The 26,706-nt window shown below is 42.9% G+C and overlaps 3 protein-coding genes across 6 annotated transcripts in view; 2 read left to right on the forward strand and 1 right to left on the reverse strand.

Annotated features, from left to right (window-relative positions):
• LOC138286355 (zinc finger protein 845-like) overlaps positions 1-26,706 on the forward strand; it is a 367,802-nt gene that overhangs the window by 194,071 nt on the left and 147,025 nt on the right. The window lies entirely within an intron of this gene.
• LOC138286606 (zinc finger protein 135-like) overlaps positions 4,970-26,706 on the reverse strand; it is a 61,220-nt gene continuing 39,483 nt past the window's right edge. Inside the window, exons 4-8 of one of the 4 annotated variants that reach the window (XM_069227032.1) lie at positions 26,463-26,576; positions 23,568-23,675; positions 21,191-21,295; positions 19,449-19,559; positions 4,970-6,874 (exon numbers count right to left, since the gene is read on the reverse strand). In XM_069227032.1, coding sequence (XP_069083133.1) covers positions 5,976-6,874; positions 19,449-19,559; positions 21,191-21,295; positions 23,568-23,675; positions 26,463-26,576 — 1,337 coding nt within the window. In that variant the 3' untranslated portion in view covers positions 4,970-5,975. Of the gene's footprint in view, positions 6,875-19,388; positions 19,560-21,190; positions 21,296-23,567; positions 23,676-26,462; positions 26,577-26,706 lie in introns of all 4 variants that reach the window. The other 3 variants (XM_069227034.1, XM_069227031.1, XM_069227033.1) reach the window with 3 other exon arrangements.
• Positions 11,985-14,637, forward strand: LOC138286609 (uncharacterized). Its single transcript, XM_069227040.1, has 2 exons — positions 11,985-13,790; positions 14,314-14,637. Exons 1-2 carry the CDS (start codon positions 12,664-12,666, stop codon positions 14,423-14,425), a joined length of 1,239 nt encoding a protein of 412 aa, XP_069083141.1. The 5' UTR covers positions 11,985-12,663; the 3' UTR covers positions 14,426-14,637.

Below are 26,706 nucleotides of genomic sequence, written 5' to 3' on the forward strand. Positions count from 1 at the left end.
TAACAAGTCAGACACACAGTTATTCAGAATATGCTCTCTCAGAATAAGATTATACAGGCTTTCATAGTCAGAAACTTTACTGCCATGTAACCACCCCTCCAAGGCCTTCACTGAACAGTCAACAAAGTCTATCCAGTCTTGTGAGGACTCTTTTCTGGTGTCTCTGAACTTAATCCTGTATTGTTCAGTGGTTAAGCCAAATCCATCCAAGAGTGCATCCTTCAAAACTGCAAAATTATTAGCATCACTTTCTCTAACAGTAAGGAGCCTATCCCTACCCTTTCCATTGAAAGATAGCCATAGAATAGCAGCCCACTGCCTTTGAGGGACCCCCTGTACCATACAGGCCCTCTCAAGTGCAGCAAACCACTTGTTAATGTCACCCCCTTCCTTGTAAGGGGGAACTATCTTGTGCAGATTCCTGGAATCATGCTCTCTCACAGGATTACTATCAGGAATACTGCTGCTGCCACCATGGGGTCCATACCCCATTCTCTGTCTCCCCTTCTCCAGGTCTAGGGATTCCCTGTCTAGAGCCAGCTGTTGCTGTTTAAGCTTCAGCCTGGTCTCTTCCACTCTCAACTTTTTGAGTTCCCTTTCTAACATGTTGTCTTCAGGGTGGGTGGGTTGGGAATGTTTAGACACTGAGGACAAATTGGAAATAACAGAGGGAGATCTGTCCTTAACAGTTTGGAATCTAACAACCTGGCCTCCAGGAACAAAAGCATCCCTATTATGATGAGAGCTTCTATTACTACCAGCATTGCTAGGAGGTCTGCTAAGGGGAAGATTTGGAAGAGAACCCTCTACACCTCCTTCAAGGGGTTCCCCTGAGTCAGAGTGTGAGCTATCTACTAACTTCTCAGTTGAAGTGCCAGCTAGGGACTTATCATTCTCAATGAGCATGTTAAACAGAAATTCTCTAGAGGGGTTCTTCCCTATCACTAAACCTCTATCAATGCAGAGACTCCTTAGGCTCTTAAAGTTTAGATTGTCATAAGTAGTATTGACCATTTTAAGAGAAGTTCCTACATCAGACATGATAGAAGAAGGTTTAGAGACAGTGAGAAGAGAGAAAAAGTTTCAGGACTTTTTAAAGAACAGGAAAAAAAACTTTTTCAAACTTTTTCAAACTTTTAGAAAGTTTAGGAGTACTTTTCAGCACTTAGCAGAAAGTGTAAGAGAAGAAAAGCAAAACAACATAAAGTTGCTACCCCTGTCTGATACCACCTCTTTTGGAAAACCCACCCTGGAAAAGATTCCCAGGAGGGCTTTTGCCACTGCAGGTGCTGTAGTGGTCCTTAGAGGAATTGCTTCAGGATATCTTGTGGCATGGTCCACTACCACCAAGATAAACCTATTGCCTGAAGCAGTAGGAGGGTCAAGGGGGCCAACTATGTCAACCCCTACCCTTTCAAAGGGAACCCCAACCACAGGTAGTGGAATAAGGGGAGCCTTTGGAGTGCCACCAGTCTTGCCACTGGCTTGGCAGGTCATGCAAGACTTACAAAAAGCTTTTGTGTCCTGTGACATCCTAGGCCAGTGAAACAGGGGGACAAGCCTTTCCCATGTTTTAATCTGGCCCAAATGCCCAGCCAAGGGAATGTCATGTGCCAGAGTTAGGAGGAACTCTCTGTACTGCAGGGGAAACATTATATGTTTCCTACAGATATAAAGCCTGTAGCTAAGTAAAGACAGTGTCCGGTAACACCAGATTTAAGTAAGCTCACACTGTTGTAAGTTACATTACAAGATATAAGTATCTCCAACAATCGTCCACAAGACCTATCCCTCTAGGGAAAGGTTCCTAAGATATCAGGAGGGAGACTCGATTTTATTCACTGGTCTGATTCTGTATTGTAGAGCTGGACTTTTAGGAAGAAATGTTTAAAATTCAGATTGTTGAGACACATGGGTGACTTGAAACTTGACCACTCCCCTTTGAGCCTACTCTTCTACTTTTGTCCCAAAAAAAGAGAAAAATCATTGGCAAATAGATCTGGCTTTGGAAAACCTGTGATTGTTTGTGCAAACATACACAAAAAAACATTAAAGGTGTAAAAGAAATAACAGTTAGAAATGCTGCAGCAGCAAAACAAATAAAAAATGACCCATTGGAAAGCAGAGATTGGTCTACTGGTGTACCACACAGAAGTAGACTAATATTTAGGCAGACAAAAGGAAAATGTTATCACTTGCAGTTTCTAGAGCTAATGGCTGAAGTATGCTAAGCCACTTCCCTTTGCTGTATGCTATGGAGGGCAAAAGCCAAATATGAATGAAACCTGAATAAACCAAAGCACCTGAATGTATATATTTATGCATGTATTTTGTTTTTGGAAAACATGAAGCTGTCTCTATGCCAGACCTGAACATGAAATGCAGGTTTGCATGTCTGTCTCTAGTACTAGTACTAGCCAGAAGAAGGATTGTTATGCACCGGCTAGAACCTGAGGCACCATCGCTGGAAGCATGGCTCAAAGATATTCTTGAATGGCCAGTGGCAGAGAGGCTGCACTTGCTTAAGATATGGACAAACCAGAGGGATGAGTAAGACTTGGTCACCTGGAGGGAACTGATATGGTCACCGTTGCCCTTCCTGGATGACCTGGTTCCTTAGATAAAATATTCTTCTCTATTTATTTATTAGCTTCATATGTTGATTGATTGATTAAATTATGAAAGATGATCAGTTTGAAGAGTGAATGATACCTTTTGCTGAGATAATGACACAGTGAACAGGACTCAGCCATCTGTCACACGAATTGGGACTCAACCTACACACACAGTATGTTCTGCTGTTTACTCTCCTTAAGGTGCTTTCTTTTTTCATATTACCACATTGAAACACAGCATTAGCTCAACTTAAAATAAAACTGCTCATTTTTAAGCTGCATTCACAATCAAAGAAAGACAGAATCGGTGACTGGAGAGTATAGGACAAACGTTAATTTCGATATAGATGTATATTTTAAATGTTGTGGTAGCAACATTTCTCAGAGACTTGCTACATTAGGAGAATACCAACATTTTGCAGAGATACCAACATTTGTGATACCAGCATTTCTCAGGGACTTCCTGCATTGGGAGAATACCAACATTTCTCAGAGATACCAAAATTTGTGATACCAACATTTCTCAGAGACTTCCTGCATTGGGAGAATACCAACATTTCTCAGAGATGCCAACATTTGTGATACCAGCATTTCCCAGAGAGTTGCTGCATTGTAGTAGTAACAAACAGTACCTGCAAGTTTAGTGACTAGATAATTGACTCTGTCTCCAATTTGCAGAACTTGGTGAGCAGAAGATGCACTGTCAACAGTCCCTTTTATTGAGAAAATCTGCACTTGTTCGTAATGGATATTCCATCTATGATATATGAGAATGCAGAAACTGTGAGCTGAGTCTACGTGACTTCTGGCCCATTTCGCCCCTCTTTCCACATTAACTCCAGAGTGTCCAAGCTTGACATCAGCATTGGCATACATGCACCTACAGCTGACCTTCAGACAACCCCAGACAGCCCTCAAAGACCCACAACATTCCCTCAAAGACCTTTCACAGGCCATTAGAGACACTGAGGGGGTTATTCTAACTTTGGAGGAGTGTTAATCCGTCCCAAAAGTGACGGAAAAGTGACGGATATACCACCAGCCGTATTACGAGTTCCATAGGATATAATGGACTCGTAATACGGCTGGTGGTAAATCCGTCACTTTTCCGTCACTTTTGGGACGGATTAACACCTCCTCCAAAGTTAGAATAACCCCCTAAGGCTTAATCTAGACACCAGAAACCACTCCAAGGGATCTTCATTCCACTCTAAAAAGCCCCTTACTATTTGAAAGAACCACTGGTTGCAGTGCTGTACAGCATGGGGATGCAAACTCAGAAGACTGCTCATTTGGTCCTGAAGAGCATCAAACGAACTGTCATGGAGAAGGGATGGTGGAAGGGGTCAGGACAAAGAGAATGACCACAGTTTGGAAACTACTCTGCTATAAAACACACAGCCAAACGTAATGCTGCCCCTGTGATTAATCCCTGAGATTAATTCAGTTATTCCACAAATGAACTAGGAACAGCAAGGACATACTGGACCTTGCAGGATAGCTGGACACTTGGCTGAGACCCCAGAGTGGACAATACTAGACCAACATGAGGTTTTTCCTGTAGAATTTGTTTGGAGTGGCTGCCACTCACCCAACTCTAACATTATTCCATGGTCTCCTCACCTCCAACACATGTGGAACGTGGCCCAAGGGCCCCATCCCACTTTCTCAATACCTTTCTGTCACCATATTCATTTCCCCTCCCATCTCTTCTCATAATTTTGACACACGTTTGGGGATTTATCAATCAACGTTCATTGAAATGGACTCAGGCACTACATTACAAAGAAGCAGTCGAAGGAGCTTACGTCCTGTTACGTGTACCAATACCCCTCACTCCGCATGCATCCCAAGATCCTCATCATCATCAGCTAAAGTTGGAAAGAACTTTATCTCTACTACCGTTCAGCATAAGGTCCTAAATTTTCAGTGAATACTCTGGCATATAACCAAGGATAGTTTTTTTATGGAACTCATCCAGAGGTAGAGCCAAAGGGCCTAAACATATCTGACCAGTGATTTGCGTACTTATAAAGTGACTGATTCTTGATATGAAAACCTTATAGAATGGGGACAGCTTCTTGTAGGACGTACATTTTCTTGACCTTGGTTAGGAATATGCTCTCAATTACAGCTCAAATGTACTGCAAGTAGACTCCTCAGTACCACTTTTGTAAATTAAATAGTTAGGTTACAGCAAAGTAAAAGTTAGAATACTACTGTGTTTTGTGTGTAAGTTTTAAAGGGTTCCAATTCTATTTCATTTTATAGTTTCTGGACATTCACAGGGATGGTAACTGTACCCACAGTGATTTATTTTCTTGCACATGTCCTAAAGGAATAAATCTTGCCAGTTCCTATGGTACCATATTTATTTGTTGCACTGGTAGGCAGACCTTACTTGAGCACTTTCACAGCAGTCACTCAGTCATTCATTAATTAATTAGTTCAACAATGCTACTGACTGTTGTGACTCAGCGATTGAGTTACAATGTTGTGCAAGAATCCTCGGTTGAAGAGATGAACCCTATTTATGTTTTGCAGCAGTAGGGCGGGTTGAGAAGAGTTCCATAAAAAGGGATTTTGTTGATGACATACTAACTATATACATACTGAGGTCTTTGACCACATATTGGTCACATTATTGGTTTCTGCTAGGTGAAGATGTCTAGCTCATTCGGACTTTCTGGTGATCTTCAGTAGGATGAATCTAATTAATGGACAACTTGGAAACTCTCCAAAATAAATTGGGTGCTGCTTGTGCATAGGAGTGTGTTCCTGTAGTGGCCTCTGGTAGAGACCACTGGTACTTACAGAAGAGTCACCATAGTTTGTCAACAGACAAAATGTGTCAATCCTTTTCATCGTTCTTGATTGATGGGTTGCAGGTTACAATGACATGCCCCAACACAGACAACTTTGTATTATTAAGAAAATACCTAGACAAAGCCAAAGTAGTCAGTCTGTCTCAGCACTTTGAGCTGTGGAGTACCAATATTGCCGCAGTACACATTTTTGATTATTGAGAATATAGTGTATATTGGAATGATGTTGCACCTGGGAACTTTATTTAGTACCTTATGAGGACATGCTGATTAGCTCTACCTCTGCTATTTTTAGTGTGAGACCACATGGACATTAAATGTATCCAGATCACTTGTTCAAACCCTGGCTGGATGCCAATGTGGATTTACAAGGGAGGCTCTGTAGATCAGTAGAGAAAGCCACATTCTTGAGAGGTCCAAAGAAAACTGGAGGCTCAGAAGCGCATCTCAACACTGCCCCCTCTATCGCCGGTATTTGAGGAACGTATTGTTGTAGCTCTGCCATAGAATGTTGGTTGACACAGTTCCGACTTGTCTATTGATTCTCTCTAGTATGTATTTGTTGGTGCCTCCTTAAGGAAGATGAGTCAATGAACCGCCTTTCACACACAGGACAAATATAAGGTTTCTCGCCTGTGTGCATGCGCTGATGCTTGATGAGATGTGGCACCTGCCGGAAACTTTTTCCACACTGGCTACATGTATATGGTTTCTCACCGCTATGTATTCTCTGATGTCTTTTTAGGTTTCCCAAGTCACTAAAGCGTCTCCCACATTCATTGCATATGTGCGGCTTCTCTCCAGTGTGAATCCGCAGATGAATTGTCAATGCTTGTGAGTACCTGAACCCCTTCCCACATTCAGTACACAAGTAGGGTTTCTCTCTTGATGTTGCTGTCCCCACACTGCTTTCTTTTGGCACTGAATCCTTGGCCGGAATGAACCTCATTGTTGAGTCCTGACATTTCTCTCCCCTGTATTCTTGTTGGGTTTTGTCCAGCTTTGTAGAGTGATGTAAGTTTTTCTCACATTCACTACATGTGTTCTGTTGCTCCCCATTGTTTACTCGCTGATGTGCAATCTCATTATCTGACTGACTAAAACATTTACCGCACTGGCTGCAGATCCACATTTTTAAAATAGTGTCTATTTTCTGATCTGGATTCGGGGTAGTAGAGTCACTGAAACGCTTCTCCTGATCAGTCCAGATACATTGTGTCTGTTTGTGGGGCCCTTCATATTGGGCAGGATTTGGAGTCCTGTTTGAGCTGCTGCAATACTCCACACTTGCACCCACTTCTTCAACCGTGCTACTCCTGTGATGGTTTGTAATGTCCAAATGATGACTGAAGCTTCTTTCACATCCACTAGTTATGTATGCTCTCTCATAGTCACTTGCTTGGTGTTCTGTGGAATTCACAAGTTTGTTTACACCTTAGGCACAGACAAAAAAGAAGAATCACTTGACTAATCATAATTTGTTAAATACTTTAAAGTGCAGTCCTAATAGGGAAGTAACAGTGCTACATTATTACAACTGCATCACTGAATTACACCCATTACAGTCCAAATGTATCCTCCTGAGCAATATTATTGTGGTAAGGTCACAATGTATATCCTACTTTTGCTATGGCTACACATTGTTGTGGTTGGGCAAAACCCCCAAAAATCTGATGAGTCTTTTTAATAGGCATAGTCTGATCAATGTAATATATGAGGGCCCTTATAACATCTATTCTATGAAAAGATCTTTTTTGCCTTATTTTGTGGTTTTGTAAGAAATAAACTGGGAATGCTCAGATAAAATACATGGAATACGATTTCACTTTACAAGTCCTGCATTCAAATTTAAAATACAAGAAGCCTGACTTAATTCTCATACTTTTAAGACAGCAAGTAAGCTCAACGTATTCCTTGGAAATGTAAGCGTATGCAGAGCCTGCATTGCTGATGTTAGCACTATGCAGCTGTGCCCAACTCTTGTTTGGCACAGTTATAGTTCGTACACACAGTGTTACATCTAGTAGTTTAAATGTAAGTGTTCACATCTGGCATCCTGAACTAACCTGGATCACATTTGGAAGGGAGTCTATATCATTTGTGTGAACTTACAAAAAATGTCAAATATGCCATAATCAACAAGCACTGGCAACGGCAACATGTCTGGCTCTAAAGTGGTTTAGTCAGTCAGGTGATGTATTGTAATTTGAAGCATTTTTCATAAGTAGAAAGTTACAGATGGGAAATCTGCTTTTGGGGAAGCAATGCATCTTAGAGTATGATTGGCATTGGTAAAGATATGTTTCACTGGAAACTTTTAAGCAATATTGAAGTAAATGAATGATTATGATTTAAACATTATAAAGGAAAACAGTGAACAATTGACACATGTAAGAAAGGTATGTATTGTGAGGCAAGATAGTAAACAAGCAATTAAGACTAGAACTAAAGAATAAGTTACTAACCTTCGGTAACGCTTTTTCTGGTGGATACAGTAACTACCTGTGGATTCCTCACCAAAAGAATTCTCCCCTCGCGCCAGCCTTCGACGGAAATTTCTTCTAGCTCTGCACGTCGACGATGACGTCACAATCGCCCGACTCCACGTGACGCCACATGACGTCATCTAGGCAATAAGAAGCCAACGTCGACGTGCAGACGTCAGTTATCACCATTTTTTACGTGCCCTAGAGGCGATCAGGTTAAACCTAAAGAGCACACACTAATCCAGAATAGACGAAAATAAAACATTTAATATAATAAAATATATATCACAGTTATGAATGCTCAATTCGAGATAGAAATAAATAAATATATATATGTACAATTCCAGTCCAAAATGTCCTTTTCACTATCTTAGATTGCAAAGGAAAAGTATATACAATGAATACAACCATATGCATGTGAAAGCTATATACATATATATACAAGTCCAAGGATGCGCACCCAAAGAGATCCTGGTTTGACCAGTCAGGCAACGGGGAGGTGGGTGGGACCGTGAGGAATCCACAGGTAGTTACTGTATCCACCAGAAAAAGCGTTACCGAAGGTAAGTAACTTATTCTTCTGATGGATACACCTACCTGTGGATTCCTCACCAAAAGAATAGAGTCCCCAAGCAGTATAACCTCCGGTGGTGGGTGCCCGAATGGTCAAACCAAGAAATCTTGCAGCACCGAGCGAGCAAAATGGCCATCCCTCCTGACCTCAAAGTCCAAACAGTAATGCTTGGCAAAAGTATGGAGGGATGCCCAGGTCGCTGCCCTGCAGATGTCAGCCACAGGAACACCTCTAGCCAAAGCCGATGAAGCTGCTTTGGCCCTGGTGGAATGGGCACGAAGCCCCACAGGTGGATCTCTCTTCGCCAAAGAATAGCAGATCTTAATACATAGAATGACCCACCTGGACAGCATTCTCTTGTGGACCGCTCTACCTTTCCTCTTCCCCACGTATCCAACGAAGAGCTGTTCATCCTGTCTGAACTCTTTCGTCCTGGCGACGTAGAAGCTCAGTGCTCTACGCGGATCCAGCCGGTGGAGCCTCTCTTCCTCCTTGGATGGGTGAGGTGGAGGGTAAAAGGAAGAGAGAGTAATTGACTTCCCCAGGTGAAAGGGTGTAACAACCTTCGGTAGGAAAGCCGCCTTGGTCCTCAACACCACTTTATCCTTGAAGAAGGAAAGGAATGGGGTTTCTACAGTTAGAGCCTGACGCTTACTAACCCTTCTGGCAGATGTTATTGCCACCAGGAAAACAGTTTTAAATACTAGAAACCGTAAAGAACAAGAGTGCATGGGTTCAAACGGGGCCCCCATAAGAAAAGTTAAAACCAAGCTAAGGTCCCACTGAGGCATAACGAATGGCGTGGGCGGATACTTATTAGTGAGTCCCTTTAGAAACTTTAAAACAATTGGAGATTTAAAGAAGGATGGTTGATCAGGAAGGCACAGAAAAGCAGATAGTGCAGACAGATAACCCTTAACAGTGGCAACTGAAAAACCTTTCTGTGCCAAATAGAGCGCAAATGACAAAATGTCAGATAAACCAGCTCTTAAAGGATCTAAACTATTCTCTCCACACCAGCTTGTAAACTTAGCCCAACGATTTGCATAGATTGACTTGGTGGAGTGTCGCCTGGCCGATAGAATAACTTCCACCACATCTGGATGGAGAGAAAAGGAACTCAGATTGCCCCGTTCAATCTCCAGGCATGAAGATGCAGGCTCTGGAAGTGGGGGTGTAGAATCTGCCCCTGCGACTGCGAGAGGAGGTCCACCCTGCAAGGGAGACGGAGCGGAGGGCACTGAGAGAGTTGGAGTAGGTCCGAATACCACACCTTTCTCGGCCAATCCGGAGCTATTAAGATGACTTGAGCGAGGTCCTGGCGGATGTTTCTGAGAACTCAAGGAATCAAGGGTATGGGAGGAAACGCATAAAGCAACTGACCCTTCCAGCACATCTGAAACGCGCCCCCCAGAGCTCCTTGCACCTGATACTGGAGGCTGCAAAACAGTGGGCACTGCGCATTCTCTCGAGTTGCAAACAGATCTATTTGTGGATATCCCCACATCTGGAAGATATACAGAACTAGATCTGGATAAAGACGCCACTCGTGGTCGACCGAGATGCGTCGACTGAGAATGTATGCACGCACATTCAGGACTCCGGCCACATGATGTGCAATCAAGCAGATCTTGTGGTCCTGAAGCCAGGACCAGAGTTGAAGAGCTTCTCTGCAGAGAAGATACGACCCCACTCCTCCCTGTTTGTTTATATACCACATCGCGGTCGTGTTGTCCGTTAGAACCTGTTCTGACTGACCGCGAATGGAAGGGAGGAAGGCCTTGAGTGCCAGCCGTACTGCCCGCAATTCTAACAGATTGATGTGTAATTTCTGTTCTACTGGAGACCAAAGGCCTTTGATCTCCAGGTCCCCCAGATGAGCTCCCCTCCCTAGAGTGGAAGCATCCGTTACCACTGAGGCCACTGGTGGGGGTAGCGAGAACGGCCTTCCTTGAGACAGGTTGTCGACCGCTGCCCACCATTGAAGATCCACTGCAGTGTCTCTGGAGATCTTTATCGAGTCCTCGAGATCCCCTTTGTGCTGAAACCACTGCCTGCGGACGCACCACTGGAGAGCCCTCATGTGCCAGCGTGCATGAGTGACCAACAGTATGCAAGAAGCAAACAGACCGAGCAGATGAAGGACTTTGAGTATTGGAACTACCGCTCCATTTCGAAACATTGGAACCAAAGCCTGTATGTCCTGAACCCGCTGTGGCGGAGGAAAGGCCCGATTCAATGTCGTGTCCAATACTGCCCCTATGAACAGGAGGCGTTGAGAGGGCTCCAGGTGAGACTTGGGTACATTGACTGAAAACCCCAGGTCGTACAACAATTGAGTCGTCGACTGGAGATGGCACCGCACGAGCGTCCAGATAGGGAAACACAGCGATCCCTTTTCTTCTGAGCTCTGCCGCTACCACCGTCATCACCTTCGTGAAGACTCGAGGTGCTGAAGTAAGACCAAACGGGAGGACCGCAAACTGATAATGTTGTGATCCCACCACAAAACGGAGATACTTCCTGTACGATCTGAGGATCGGAATATGAAAATACGCGTCCTGCAAATCGACCAACACCATCCAGTCTCCTTCGTTCAACGCCAAAAGAACCTGTGAGAGGGTCAGCATTTTGAACTTTTCCTGTTTGAGGAACCAGTTGTCCTGCCATTTGATAAAGTTTTGTTTTGACCAATGACTTTGTGTTTCACCACTGCGCATATTAGTTGCTCAATGTTCACCAGTAGCACATGGTATGTTTTGTTCAGTTGAGCCGCCTATGGGCTTTGACATTGCATTAGTCATTACATTCTGTATTCTGCCTATTGGCTTTGACATGGCATTAGCCATTACTTTCTGTATTCAGTTGAGCCGCCTATGGGCTTTGACATTGCATTAGTCATTACATTCTGTATTCTGCCTATTGGCTTTGACATGGCATTAGCCATTACTTTCTGTATTCAGTTTAGCCGTCTATGGGCTTTGACATTGCATTAGCCATTACATTCTGTATTCTGCCTATTGACTTTGACATGCTATTAGATATTCTGCCTATTGGCTTTGACATGATCAGCTCCGCTGCCTATTGGCTTTGACATGATATTATACATTGCATTTTGTATTCAGCTCCGCTGCCTATTGGCTTTGACATGATATTATACATTGCATTTTATATTCAGCTCAGCTGCCTATGGGCTTTGACATGATATAAGATATTGCATTTTGTATTCAGCTTAGATGCCTATTGGCTTTGACATGACACTAGACATTGCATTTGATATTTAGGTTAGCTGCCTATTGCCTTTAACATGACATTGCATTTGATATTTAGGTTAGCTGCCCATTGCCTTTAACGTGGAGTTAGACATGGCAGTTGAGAATCTAAGCTGTATTTTTCCAAGCTGTGTTTTTGCACCAGAGAACCAAGATGTTTTGCTCTCACAGTAGACTAGACCTGATAAGAGAGAGTACATGGGCGTCGTTTCTCTTCCCTTGAGCTTGGGAACAGGAGTAGTCTTGGAGACCTGGCCAGTCTCCAAAAGGCTTGCTCAGTTTCCCAGGTCTGAGAGGAGGGGGCACACCTTTGTAACGAATGTAACAGGCTGCAGAGAGTCAGATTCGAATCTGCCGGACCTCGTGCTGGAGCTTGGCGCCAGCTGCCAGCATCCCGTGTGGGTAGATGACACTCTTTCTCGCGGCTGACAGGGGTCATCAGCTTGCAGACCTTAGAAAGATGTAGCTGTAAATAGTTCCTACACGGTGAAGTATTTGTTTTGCTTTGCATTCAATATCTTATAAATATAACCTGCTGTGTATATTGCAAACTGATATATTTTGTTTGATTAACGCGGACTTGAAAGCTACTAATTCATCATTCATTCATAAACATTGTGGTTGGGGAAGAATAAAATAACAATAAAAGTCTTCTTTGACCTCAGAAGTGCATTTCTGTTGTGTTATGTTAGTGCTTAGAGACTAAATAAGAGGAAAGCACTACAATTGGTACCTGGAGTCGTGGGGTCGGTCATTAAGAGGTGATTAAAAGGGGTTTGACGAGTTAGTAGATTTCTAAGTGCACACTTTAAAAGTGTAATTGTTTTTTTGTTGTTTGGAGAATTACAGAAATTGTTTTCTGTTTGGAGAATCACAGTAGCACGGCAGACCATGTCTGAGAATACATGTGTTGATGAACTGCCTGATGGTGCTAAGAAAAACTGTGAATTGTTTTCTGTTTGGGGAATTACAGAAGAAAATGCATGTGTAGCTAAAATGCCTGATGTTGTTTTGAGAAATAATTCCCGTTGTATATATGTAGAAAAAGTGTGTTTTGGAAGTAATGATGACAGAAAGGTCTGGATACCTTTATCTGCTTACAGAGAAATGCAGGAGAAATGTAGGAAGTTGGAACATGAAAATAGGAATTTACGTGAGCAAATTAGCCCGACTGAAAGTTATAAAACTGCTGTTTTTGAAGAATCTTTCTTGTCCCATTCCAGTAATGAGGGGGTTAAGACAGCTCCGAGCTGCACTGAGTTTCCGTGTGAGCCAAGGTTTTTGGCAGCCAAAATGCATTCCTTAACTGATAACACGGACGAGAGAGCTCAGAATGTGATTTACGAGTTACCGTTGCAAAATGCACAAGTAAAACGAAGGATTTTAGAGCAAGACACCCCGAGTTTCATTAGCTTGTTTGATTTTTGGAAAAAGAATAGCCCTCATTTGAGAGAAATCCTAACACTTTTGTACATGGTCACTGTGAAAAATAATATGCAGCTGCGCGCTTGTGATTTGGCAAATGAAATAATGCAGACTTTAGGTTTCTGCGCAGTGCAAGAAGGAAATACTTATGTACATGTAAATCAAGAACAAGGAAAGAAAATAGTGCCCCTAGCTAGAATCATACAATGGATCTGGTACTTGCAAGGCAGGGCTAGAGTACCACAGATAAAAGAATTATCAATGAAGTTGTGTGCACCATTTGAATTCGTGTCTACTGAAGATAAAAAGCATGTTTGTTTTACTAATGATCCATTGACTGAAATGTTGCTTTCTGGCACAGTAGAAGGAACAGCGTTGTATAATGTGTGTCAGATTTTAAAGCAAGAGCTACGTGAGATGTGTCATTTTTACGCTGATTTTTGGTTCTTTGATAATGTTTTAGCACCTAACTGGTTCAATTACCTTGCAGATGTTAATGAGAAAAATGCAGAGAGAGAAGTGTTCACCCAGAATTCTGCCTTAGTGGGGATGGCTATGTGGGTGCCCCAGAAATGTGAAAAGGCCACTTACAGGTGGGCAGAGATGAGAGAGATGCACATTCCCCTAGATTTGATAAAAACCGTGCAGCACGCACAAAAGCAATCTGTCATGCAAGCAGTCACAGAGCAGTTGGGGAGAGGAAAGTTACCAGAACAGAAATGGCAAATTGATCAGGTTTTAGGGAAAGTGATTGCTGCAAATTACCAAGGAAAAATCGAAATTATGCTGATACCTAGAAAAGAATCTGATTCATTCATACAAATTGGAGACAGAATGGCCCAACTTGACAAAAATGCAGTGAATGGAGGTTTGGTAAAGAAGGAGTCTGCCCCAGCCCTTCTGACAGTGCAAGAAAAGGGAAGCTGTGGTGCAGCAGATAAAAACCTCAGTGCTGATGTGTGGGCTGACGCCCCAAGTGATCCTCCAGAACCTGCAGAAAATATAACAAAGGGCCCCAAAAACGTCCTGATAATAAAACAGGGAAAGAAAGAGAAAGGGTGCAGTTTAAATGAAAAATGTTATTTGCAAGAAAAGTCATACTTGTTTCTTTTGCAGATCCTACCACGTTTCGCCACTGTCCCTGAGTGCGCTGTGTGGTCCCCCTTCCGGTGTGTGCGTGTGGGGTCGGGGAAGGGACCGAATCCCCAACCTGAACCTGGCTGAGTAAAGTGCCAGCACCATGGATCCATTTTGCGCAAACTGCGCCTTCAGTTCAAGTTCAACTTGTTTGCTGTGTTTTTTTTTTTTTTTTCCCTCTCGTATGGAACTCTGACTTTTGCTTATCTTCCAGCAAACCTTTCAGGTGGACCGTGCACCTTTACATGAGTAGAACTCATGCCACATCAAATTGCTAACACTGTTGAATTAGAGACTCATTTAGAGAAAAAAAAAAAAAATGTGCCCAGTCTTCTCTATGTAGATGTAGCTGATGTGAAAGGTTATGAGATCAATGTGTTAATTCACTTCTATTGCTTTACAGGGATTGCTTTGATCATAATGTTTTTTTTTTGTGTGCTGATGTTTTTTTTTTTTGTTTGAAATATGAGATATGTGAAACAAAAATTCATTGGTCAAAGGGCGGAATGTCCTGCCATTTGATAAAGTTTTGTTTTGACCAATGACTTTGTGTTTCACCACTGCGCATATTAGTTGCTCAATGTTCACCAGTAGCACATGGTATGTTTTGTTCAGTTGAGCCGCCTATGGGCTTTGACATTGCATTAGTCATTACATTCTGTATTCTGCCTATTGGCTTTGACATGGCATTAGCCATTACTTTCTGTATTCAGTTGAGCCGCCTATGGGCTTTGACATTGCATTAGTCATTACATTCTGTATTCTGCCTATTGGCTTTGACATGGCATTAGCCATTACTTTCTGTATTCAGTTTAGCCGTCTATGGGCTTTGACATTGCATTAGCCATTACATTCTGTATTCTGCCTATTGACTTTGACATGCTATTAGATATTCTGCCTATTGGCTTTGACATGATCAGCTCCGCTGCCTATTGGCTTTGACATGATATTATACATTGCATTTTGTATTCAGCTCTGCTGCCTATTGGCTTTGACATGATATTATACATTGCATTTTATATTCAGCTCAGCTGCCTATGGGCTTTGACATGATATAAGATATTGCATTTTGTATTCAGCTTAGATGCCTATTGGCTTTGACATGACACTAGACATTGCATTTGATATTTAGGTTAGCTGCCTATTGCCTTTAACATGACATTGCATTTGATATTTAGGTTAGCTGCCCATTGCCTTTAACGTGGAGTTAGACATGGCAGTTGAGAATCTAAGCTGTATTTTTCCAAGCTGTGTTTTTGCACCAGAGAACCAAGATGTTTTGCTCTCACAGTAGACTAGACCTGATAAGAGAGAGTACATGGGCGTCGTTTCTCTTCCCTTGAGCTTGGGAACAGGAGTAGTCTTGGAGACCTGGCCAGTCTCCAAAAGGCTTGCTCAGTTTCCCAGGTCTGAGAGGAGGGGGCACACCTTTGTAACGAATGTAACAGGCTGCAGAGAGTCAGATTCAAATCTGCCGGACCTCGTGCTGGAGCTTGGCGCCAGCTGCCAGCATCCCGTGTGGGTAGATGACACTCTTTCTCGCGGCTGACAGGGGTCATCAGCTTGCAGACCTTAGAAAGATGTAGCTGTAAATAGTTCCTACACGGTGAAGTATTTGTTTTGCTTTGCATTCAATATCTTATAAATATAACCTGCTGTGTATATTGCAAACTGATATATTTTGTTTGATTAACGCGGACTTGAAAGCTACTAATTCATCATTCATTCATAAACATTGTGGTTGGGGAAGAATAAAATAACAATAAAAGTCTTCTTTGACCTCAGAAGTGCATTTCTGTTGTGTTATGTTAGTGCTTAGAGACTAAATAAGAGGAAAGCACTACACCAGTTCAAAATCCTCAAGTCCAAAATCGGTCTCAGCCGACCATCCTTCTTGGGAATCAGAAAGTATCTTGAATAGCACCCCTGACCCCTCTCTTGCTCGGGAACCAACTCTATTGCACCTTTTTGTAATAGGGATAATACCTCCTGCTGTAACAGGAGAAAATGGTCTTCCGAACAGAAGGATGGGCGGGGAGGGAGGGTGGGAGGAAATTCCCGAAAGGGAAGAGCGTACCCCCTCTTCACAATGTCGATGTTATGACCTCCCACATTGGAAGAAAAAGGGTAAGTCTCCCCCCTACTGGAGACGAATGGACAGGGAATGGTGGAGGACTACGGCTGCTTTCCTTGCTGCACCCCTCCCGAGGAAGAGGAAGAGGAAGAGGCAGAGTGCTGCAAGGTGGCTCCTCTCGTACGGACTCTGCCCCTGCCCCTGAAGGATCTGTAAGGCAGGGTAGAAGCAGTTTGTTGTGGTCCTTGCAGTCTTCCTCGAAAGGAACCACGACCAAATCCTTTAAATCTCCGAAAGCCTCTAAAGGTGGATGAGGCCGACGACTGGAGTCCCGAGGATCTAGCTGTCGCTCTGCTCTCTTTAAAACGTTCTAAGGCTGAGTCAGCCTTAGAACCGAAGAGCTTTTCCCCATCAAACGGAAGATCAAGGAGCGTAGCCTGCACGTCTGTCGAGAAGCCCGATGATCTAAGCCAAGACTGCCTCCTAGAGACTATGGTCGTGCCCATAGCCCTAGCCACCGAGTCCGAAGTGTCCAAACCAGACTGGATTACTTGCGTCTCAGCCGCTTGAGCATCCGAAAAGAGTTGCAGCATCTCCTGTGACACATTAGGATGGCCCTTTGCCTCTTCCATAAGGGCATGTATGTAACGTCCCAGTATGCATGTGGCATTGGAAGATTTCAGGGCCATACTGCACGATGAAAATGTCTTTTTAGCAGTATGGTCCATCTTTTTCGACTCTCTATCAGCAGGAACCCCAGGAAACGAGCCAGGCGAGGATCTGGAGGAACATGAAGCTTGGACCACAAGGCTCTCCGGAGTTGGTTGCCTGGAAAAAAAAACGGATCCCCAGGTGCCGTCCTGTAACGCCGAGCCACCGCTCTGTTGACCGCAGCGGTGGATACAGGTTTCATCCAAATATCCTTAATAGGGTCCAGCAGAGCCTCATTGAATGGAAGAAGAGGCTCAGCAGAAGCAGATGTCGGATGGAGGACCTCTGTCAATAAATTTCTCTTAACCTCCGCGGTAGGAAGAGTAATATCCAAAAAGTCCGCAGCCTTACGAATGACCTTATGGAAAGAAGCTGCTTCCTCTGTGATCTCTCCAGGAGAAGCTAGATCCCATTCCGGGGTAGTGTCAAGGCCACTAGCCGAGTCCAGACCCTGGAAGTCACCTGAGGGCTCTACAACTTCTCCTTCCTCCAGGTGTTGCTTCGCGTACTCCTCCTCTTCCAAGAGACGAAGGGCCAGGCGCCTTGATCTAAGTCTGGACTCCAAGCCTGGAGTCGATAAGGCGTCAGCCGACGCCGAAGATCTCCGTCGGTGCCGAACCTCGGATTCGTCCGAAGCCGGAGACTCCGGCTCCACAGCGTTCTTGGACGTTGATGGGATCCGAGGCGAATCCGACGGCGCCGTAACAGGTGTAGCCATCCTGATCGACGTCGTAGGCATCGGCGCCGCTTCAGACGCAGCAGACATAAACGGGGTGAACGGCGCCAACTTGAAAGACGCCGGACACCCAAGTCGTAGGCCAAAGGACCAGACGGACCTGCATGACTTCCACCCGGCGCCATGGAAGCAAAGATGTTAAACATAGCGTTCAAAAACGCTGCAGGATCCGATCCCGGAGTCGGGAAAGCCGGGTACTGTTGCTGCTGCACCGGTGCCGTCAAAGCTGCCGAAGAGGGTCCAGGTAACTCCTGGCCAGGAGAACCTTCAGGCCTCTGGGAAGGCTCGACCTCAAAGACCGACCCAAGTGACGTCGGGGTCGCCAGAGGTGGAGGGGTGACCGTCGGGCTTATCTCGGACGACGGCGAGTCGACGGAGAAGCCGATCTAGACCTGGACCGTCCTTTGCTTGATCGGCGACGAGATCCATGACGGCGCCGAGAGCCACTATGGTGATGACGAGACCTAGAGGATCTCGACGAAGACTCCCTCCTATGATGCCTCTCTTTCTTCTTCTTGGACCGGGCCAAGAATAACTTTGCCTCTCTTTCTTTGAGTGCCTTAGGGTTCATGCACTGGCACGAACCGCATGCCTCGACCTCATGATTGGAAATAAGGCACCAGAGGCAGTTTTCGTGGGGGTCGGTAACCGACATCCGACCCCCGCTTTGGTTACAAGGTTTAAAGCCGGATTTTCTAGGCTGCGACATCGTAACCGTCCGTTGGTAACAGTAGCTCCCTGTGAGCCTCGAAGAAACAACCGTTATTCGGGCACGGAAAAAAGGGAACTGACGTCTGAACGTCGACGTTGGCTTCTTATTGCCTAGATGACGTCATGTGGCGTCGCGTGGAGTCGGGCGATTGTGACGTCATCGTCGACGTGCAGAGCTAGAAGAAATTTCCGTTGAAGGCAGGCGCGAGGGGAGAATTCTTTTGGTGAGGAATCCACAGGTAGGTGTATCCATCAGAAATCGGTATACATATAAAGTGGCTTGGAGGTAGTTTGACAAGGGAAGTAGTGAGTGGAAGATGTGAAATGATGAACTTCATTACACTATTGTATTGTGCAATAGAAGAATAATCTGTTTCCCCATGCTAATAGTCATAGATCAAATAGAAAGTCAAGTTCACCCTTAAGTTATTGCATCATAAAAACTATGACACAGTAGAAAGTGTACGCGTGGCCCTTCTGAATTTCTACAGAATTCTGCATTTATTTATGAACACCCAAATTTGATGTTATTTCGTGGTTTCAAGCACCAGAAGTTTTTTGCACAGTAAGACAGGGACACAGTGAACATTGCTCATTATCAGAATAACTGAAGTATTCTACAAGACCTTCCCCCTCCTCAAAACGAAAAAGAATGATGTTGAAACACTGTTTCTTCGCTGAAGGGATTACAGATCTCAAAGTATACACATCACTTACACCACAGGAAGACATACTGGCACAGACACTTTAGATCTGAGTGCCCACAAAACAATAGGCAGATACAACAGTGGGGGTACAGGGAAGAGTAAAATAAGACATCACCATGAAGGGGAAGGAACAGGCTGTTGCGTCTACTACCGGGAGCGCAGAGGTTATACGCACATGTGTGACTATCATCATGTTCTGCAATGTCAAACGTCTGAGGGATCTTAGGGTACCTCTCATCCTCTTCCTTAATGCTCACAGAACCTCTTGCCACAAAATCTGAAGATGCTGCAACAAGATAAAAGATTGAAATCTGATGACAGAATGTGTGCACGGCCTAGACATCTGCGGATCGCCTCCGCTTGAAGAGTAGTATTCTCCGAGCCCTCATTGTTTAACTTTCTAGTTATCAGCTGCTTTTATTTTAACTGCTCAATATTTGCTTCAACCCACCTCTTGTCCACAGATCCCCATGGAAGCAGAAAGATGGAGCACTGAAAGGAGCTTAAAACATGAACAAATGCTGCATTGACTATGTTCTGAATTTCACTGAACTGTTGGAGAGTATACTTCCATTGCTCACTACTGCCTCTGGAGCCCCCTATGTTTAAAGCATAAGGGACATCCTCCCTGGGCAGGACCAAAGCATTTACTGCACAGTAATAAAAAACATTGTCTTTACTCAGATGTAGCACATGTAATGACAGATGGCTGTAGAGAGAGAGGGGATGGGACTAGGAGTCCAGGAGAGTTAACTGCAGAGGAGCTAGTAATTATTCCTAGTTCCAGTCCCATCCTTCAGACATGTAGGAAGATAGAAAAGTACATAGGACTCAACAGGCAGAGACAAAAACAGAAAGTGTCCACACACTCGCACACTCACCATTTAACAGCTGATCAACTATTAAGTGTTAATACAATTGATTCTTTCGTTACGATAGACCTTATCAAAACCAGAAGGAATGTGATGTGCACGTGTGCACGCACACGCGCAAACACATGCCACGAGATAACTCCATTATTTGCTTCAAACTTGTTTCTCGAATACATACAATTTACATACTGTAAACTGTCATTGACATCAGTATCATACACAATATCTCACAGCGCTAGATTGGCATTCTTAGGCAATGCACCTGTCATTACACAATGTATTATGGTATTTGCCATTCATTGTACTCACATTTCAGTTATTATTGCAGTCAAATACTCCTGACACATATTTCATGAATTTTGCCATTCATCAGAGGAGAATAATCATTCTGTTGGGGAGCTCCTGCACGCCTCTTACATATAGCTAAAGTAAAAGCGACTGTGGTGTCCCACTGACTCAGACAACCAATATCGGATTTCCTTTATGCTCAGTAGCAGCCCTTTTAAACATCTCAGTGCGTAGTTTGAACTCTCCCATGTTGAACCAGCCACCCCGCGAGACAGTCTGCAAAATGAGTAAGTAGAAGATGAGGGCTTCAGGTCTGCAGCACTGCAATGGCACCGACACCAAGTAAAAGAGTGAGGAAAGGCACATTTTCAGTGTTTTAGCTCACTCTAAATTTCTCAATTTCATTTGTGCTTAAGGCAGATGAGCTGGCCTATTGCCACAGTGAACAAACAGGAGCGAAAGTATTGATCTGTTCATGAATGCATGGAGAGCTGCAAGTGTTTTCCCCGTGATTCAGAATCAAGCGGAGCAGGAAAGGATTACTGCACATCAGCCAAGTGTCAGCTTGATGTAGCAGAATGTGGTTCCTGTGGATTTCAAGATTTATGTATTACTGAGGTCTCATCTATGCTGTTTAATGTGCTCATCTTCCCAGCCATAGAACAATTTCACTACTGTCCATGCCAAAAAGTGGTATGACAACTTAACCTCATCTATTGTTACCTATTTCACAAGTTTGAATTGCTGAGGCACTTACCTAAAGCAAGATTTGTGTTTTTTTCTTCCTCGTTACAATGATCTATGCAGGATTCAAATTTTTTATTCGCTTCAAAGATGCTGTCAGAACTGAGAAAGGGAAACCCTGTTAGAAGATGAAAACAAAACAGTTACCAAATAGCCGACACTTTTGTCCCTGAATTCTGATGAACATAATCAGAGTATTACAGTAGGAAGCTTCTCATATTTAAGCAAATCTTGTATGTTCTTCATGCAGCCTGTCCAAAGCGTTCTTCCCCTGGCCTTCTGAAGAAACCCAAAGTATGTATGAATCAGGTTATTCCTCTAGGATTATGACAACTGAATTAATAAATATTAGTATATTTCTGGCAACGTTTGGAATCATGGAACATGTAAACTGAAATACATTTTGTCTCTAAACTGATTTGAGAACACACTCCTGGGTACCGGCAGCAGTTTTTAATTTAATGAAATTCTCAGGCATGAAAATCCACTATAATTCCCCAGTAGAAATGGAAACGTAAAGCAGAAAATGATGCAAATAAGCACAAGTTTCCATGGAGCCCCACAGTTCCAGAATGTACACAAGCCAGTCATTCAGCCAGAATAACTATCTGAATTATTACTTTACAACTATGAATCTGGTTTAGTATGATGTCTGTTCATTAATTGAAAGGTGTCCAGGATTAATTAAGGTTACACATAGGATCCCCTTCCCCCACACAGATTAATATTTATAAAGATTAGAATTATTTTTTTATTCAAGTACTTTCTAAGGAACGACCTAATAATGAGGTGGTGGAGTGCTAGGATGAAGCGTATATGGTGTATTTAACTTCTTGTGAAGGTTTGCGCGCTGGGGCAAGAGGAAGGCTTTGTAAGTGCTGCAGAAGACGTTCAACATCAACAGGTTTATTCCCACTAGGAAGAGGGAACATCATAAGCAAATGAAGACGATGACCAGGAAGATAAAAATCAAGCAAATACGTTGCACTGGTAGGTCTGCTTTGCATAATATCAATCATGTTCTGGGTAACAATAATATGCTATGCAGAAAGCGGATCTCCAAGATGCAACTCGCACTGATAGGGAAGGTCGACTGCATCAATGATCCAAGAGCACCTATGGCTGCTTTACTACAAATGGAATAAGGAAGAAGTATATTTATGGATCGTTTGCTGTAGAAACCGGATAAAGATAAGAGAATATGTGCCACTGACAGATCCATTTCTCTTATTAACACTGATGTAAAGATACTGACAGAGGTCCTGAGGAATCGACTGCTCATGATCATCCAATTTTCCCAGGTGGGGTTTGTGTCAGGCCGCATGTCGCAAAACCTCTTGGGACTTCTTTCCAACATCTTATGTCAGATCAAAGCTGACCTGGAGTAAACCGGCAGTATCCTTAGATGCAGCAAAAGCCTCCGATCAAGTGGAATGGAGAGGGTTTTCTCTTGAAGGTGAGATGGTTTGACACTGAACACACTGCCCAAATTAGTCGTTGGGCTTTCTCTCTGATAATCTCCCTACTATGTGGGGTATGAGGCAAGGATACCTCCTTTTGCCCTGTTATTCCTGTTGACTCGTTGGCCTTTGGTGACCACCAACAGAAGCCAATCGACTTCTACCTATTCTTGTTATATGTTTAATAATATATTTGCTTGTTACATACAAAGTGACCTGTAGACAATGTGACTACATCAGTACTATATAAATATCTAATATATAAATAAGTATATGCCCAAAACAAGATGAGGGTTAAGGGTACTAGGTTATAGTGAGTGGGGACAACAACTTGTTGGGCAGGCAGTTTCTTCATAAGGATGCAGGAAAACAAGTCTATGCCCCTAGACTATAACCACTCTGCCACAATCGCCAATCTTCTCATAGTCTCAGTTGAGGAAATGTTACTCACCCTCACTCAGAATGGGAGTAAACTCTGGCTATCCCCTGACATTAACACAGCTCTAGTGTTGACAGTAACCAAAAATGACATGGAGCATCTCCAGTGGGCTCCCACAACTGTTGAGATGACTCAAAGAAAAAACACAGTAGTCTAGAAAATGGGCAAATTTAACTAACTGATGCAAAGGACTTCTGTCCCAACACTGGAGAAGTGCAGTCCAAGCTTTTAACTACTCAGTCACTATGAAAGGTCTGTATAATACAGCATCTAGAAATATATAGACACTGTGCTTCGAGATTAAGTTTCCCACTACAAATCATTTTCAAGGTCAAAGTAACAGTTGAGAGGGAATTGCCATTGACATTAATGTATGTTGAAGACTCTAGCCAAACTGCATTAAAATGCTTAACTACTAGGTTATCATGCATAGGCAGTATTACAAGAACTTAATATGAACAGATACAAGTGTTGCATCACATTGTCCTGACCTGTACTGAGGTTATCACTGCTTTCCATTCTCTCGGTGTCTGAAGTGTCCTTCAAATGCAGTTTTTCATTCCTCTTTGCCACACGTAACAAATCAGATTTGCTATTACCTGTTAAATAAAGACAATTTGTCAGTTTGTATTCCTAACCTCCGCTGTAAGAAACCGCCTTTTCAGAAGCATTACTATAGTTTCTCTTTATGGAGAGTTACCTTTGACAAATGGTTTCGCACATACAGAAACACCCATTTCCATATTTGGCTCTACAATCCTTCAAAGATGGAGCAAAACTCTGGATCTCAATTACATTCCTAACCCTGTCTTTTCATACTACTAGTTGTATCTACTTTAAAGCCCAACCTCAAAAACTCCATACAGTCCTTTCCAAAATTACTGCATTTTCTTTTATTAAATGCAATTCACCTGTCTCCCTGTCACATTCCTTTACAAGATTAAATTGAGACATATAACTAATAACCATTAATTGTTTCGTGAATACGCTGACCTTACTGTTTACTCTTAAAAGAACCTGTAATTTGCACAAACAGAAGTAAGTTCTTTAATTTCAAACTTATTAAATTCTACAAATGGTCTCTGCCCCAACAAGGATCCTTCTTTACGGTGACAATAAAGACGATGTAGATGTCTTGCCTAAAGGTGTGTTCTTGTATTTGTTTATTGCTTGAACATACCAAAAGGAAACACATCCCACAGGTATGTATGAACAAGTGTGAAACTCAATATATGTGTGCCACTCGCCACTTACACAACCTTTAGTATAACCCAATGATGAATCACACCTTTTCTGAAAGTGGTTTGTTATTTGAAAAGACAGACACCATGTAGGGCTATTGTAGGTTTGTTGTAGATCTTCAGTTCAAATCCACTAGAAGCACCATGTTGATGTATGCTCATAGCATGCTGATGTATGCTCAGTCTAACCGCCACTCGGTGAACCCCAGAGAGATCCACAGAAAGCATGCAGAGCAGACTATCACATAACACCCTTCCTTTAAAAAACAACAAAAGCCATACAAACCTCCAGCAAAAAGAATTCAAACAACTCCAAATCTCTCAATCTGCGGAAACAATAAACTAAACAATGTAAGACCTCCCAAATCCACCCATCCACACAGGGCATATGAACCACACCAAAAATGCACATCCACACTAAGCAGTAACCCAGTATAGTCTGAGTACAACCCATGGCAGACAGCTTTACACAACCATTAATGAACAGCCAACTAACTATTACTCCTGCACAACAGAACTAAACCTTAAACATCTCAAAAGCTAATGCAAACTAGCCTCTCAAAGAAAACTTGAATTTGCCCTCTATTGAGGAAGCACAATGATCAATAATGTATCACATGTACAAGACTACTGTACACATAAATTGGCTGTACTAATCCTTGCAGAAATGTATAGACAACCAGACTCACCGTCACACACCAAAATGCACACTGTTAGTACAGAATCCCCACATAATCCTGGACAGCAGAATGTTGTATCACATCCCCACCACACAGGACTACTGAGCAGGAGTTAGAGCTGAGACACCAACAGCAAGGTGCAGTGTATAAAGTAGATGGATTAATTAAGTTGGTAGCACATTCTGGCAGCCTTCCATCTCATCTTTGCGGGACTTCAAATTTAAAATGGAAGAGCCTGCTGAAATCTTAAGATCAAAAGTCATAATGTGTTCCAAAGCCCAACCAGAAAACAGAGAATTATTTTAGCCAACTTCAATGACTCATTTAATGTGGATGCCATGCCAAACTTGTGGTTTCCTCCAAATTGTAACTGGGAACAAGATAGGGGGAGAGAGAGAGAGTCAGGTAGGGTTAGTACATGTATCTCACTAAAAATGTGTGCGCATTTTTATGAGACATATGTTGAGCTATTGCCTGGTAACTATCCAGGGTTGAATTGCATCACAAAAACTGTGCCTTAACACGTGTAAAACAGACACTTGTTATTAGGTCAAGCAGCCACTAAAGCCTTAAGTTGCAAGTTTACAAGAAGCCTGTGAATTTCCCTTCTCACTCCAGCCCCCCTGGACCAATAGTGTACTTTGTATTGCATAGCCTTTTTATTGGCTACTTCACACAACACTGTCTTAGCAAAAGGAATGTCAGCAAAGTCAGCATGAAAACCTAGAAAAAACATACCCAGGACCAGAAAGCCTGCACATCTTCCCTTTTAAAGGGGTTGGCAACATGTTGGCTGTACTATACATTCCTTTGCAGAAAGAATACAGCATAATATACTTTACCTAGTTCACAAAACTCAACACCGCTAGAATCCCAGCTACCTCACCAGCTAACCAGGAACCTTAGATGGGCCTCCGACAACCTTCCAGCCCAATCAATGGGTCTGGTATATAAGGTTTTGCAAGAACTCACTCTACAAACAAAGCATGTCCCCCTGAAATGTTGTATTTGTATACCGTGAGCTCTAAATTAATGTACTGCCCTAAAACGAACTAAGACCAACTACTAGCAGTGGACTCCAGCTTATCAGACTCTTGTCCCCTTGAATTCATTCCCAGTTAAACTAGCCTGAAAGCACTCCGGGTACAGTTACAAGTAGTTCATGGAAAGCACAGATAAAATACATATGCCTAGAACGAGCATTGAGGAGTTGGGGAGGCACATGGCTAAGATCTTACAAACCTAGAAACATAAGATAACAACTAGGACTAGATCCTCTTTAGTCAGACACTGGCTTCAAGATTTTGTGTATATTGTTGCATGAAAATCTGAAGGAAATGAAACATCTTTTCAGTTTAGTTGCAAATTTGAGGCTGTCCAAAGCTAGGATTTAGCTATCATCAATAGATAACTATATGAGAACTCAATATTTATTGGTACAAACTTTCCACAAATGTTTGCAGACCTGTAATGATGCAATCGCTATTTTTTCTTTTCCCTCGGTCTGGATTCTCCTTCAGAAGTGTTCTTTCATTTCTTTTCATCCTATATAACACATCAGAATTGGCAAAGGTATCATCTGTTAAACAAAAGAAGAGAATAGAACTCTCACTTGGGCTTTGTAGTCCCAGTTTGTTGAAAAGACCCTCTATTTGCAGATATAATAGGCATCCAAGTCAGAGATTAGAACTCATAAATCGTTTTCTTTA

The sequence above is a fragment of the Pleurodeles waltl genome, chromosome 3_2 (assembly GCF_031143425.1).
Source record: "Pleurodeles waltl isolate 20211129_DDA chromosome 3_2, aPleWal1.hap1.20221129, whole genome shotgun sequence".
Classification (NCBI taxonomy): Eukaryota; Metazoa; Chordata; class Amphibia; order Caudata; family Salamandridae; genus Pleurodeles; species Pleurodeles waltl.

What these genes read in the sequence shown, in the direction of transcription:
- LOC138286609 (XM_069227040.1), top strand. Translation starts at nt 12,664, where the DNA reads ATGTCTGAGAATACATGTGTTGATGAACTGCCTGATGGTGCTAAGAAA. An exon ending in TGTGAAAAGGCCACTTACAG is followed by an intron (nt 13,791 to 14,313) that starts GTGGGCAGAGAT and finishes TTTCTTTTGCAG; the next exon opens with ATCCTACCACGTTTCGCCAC.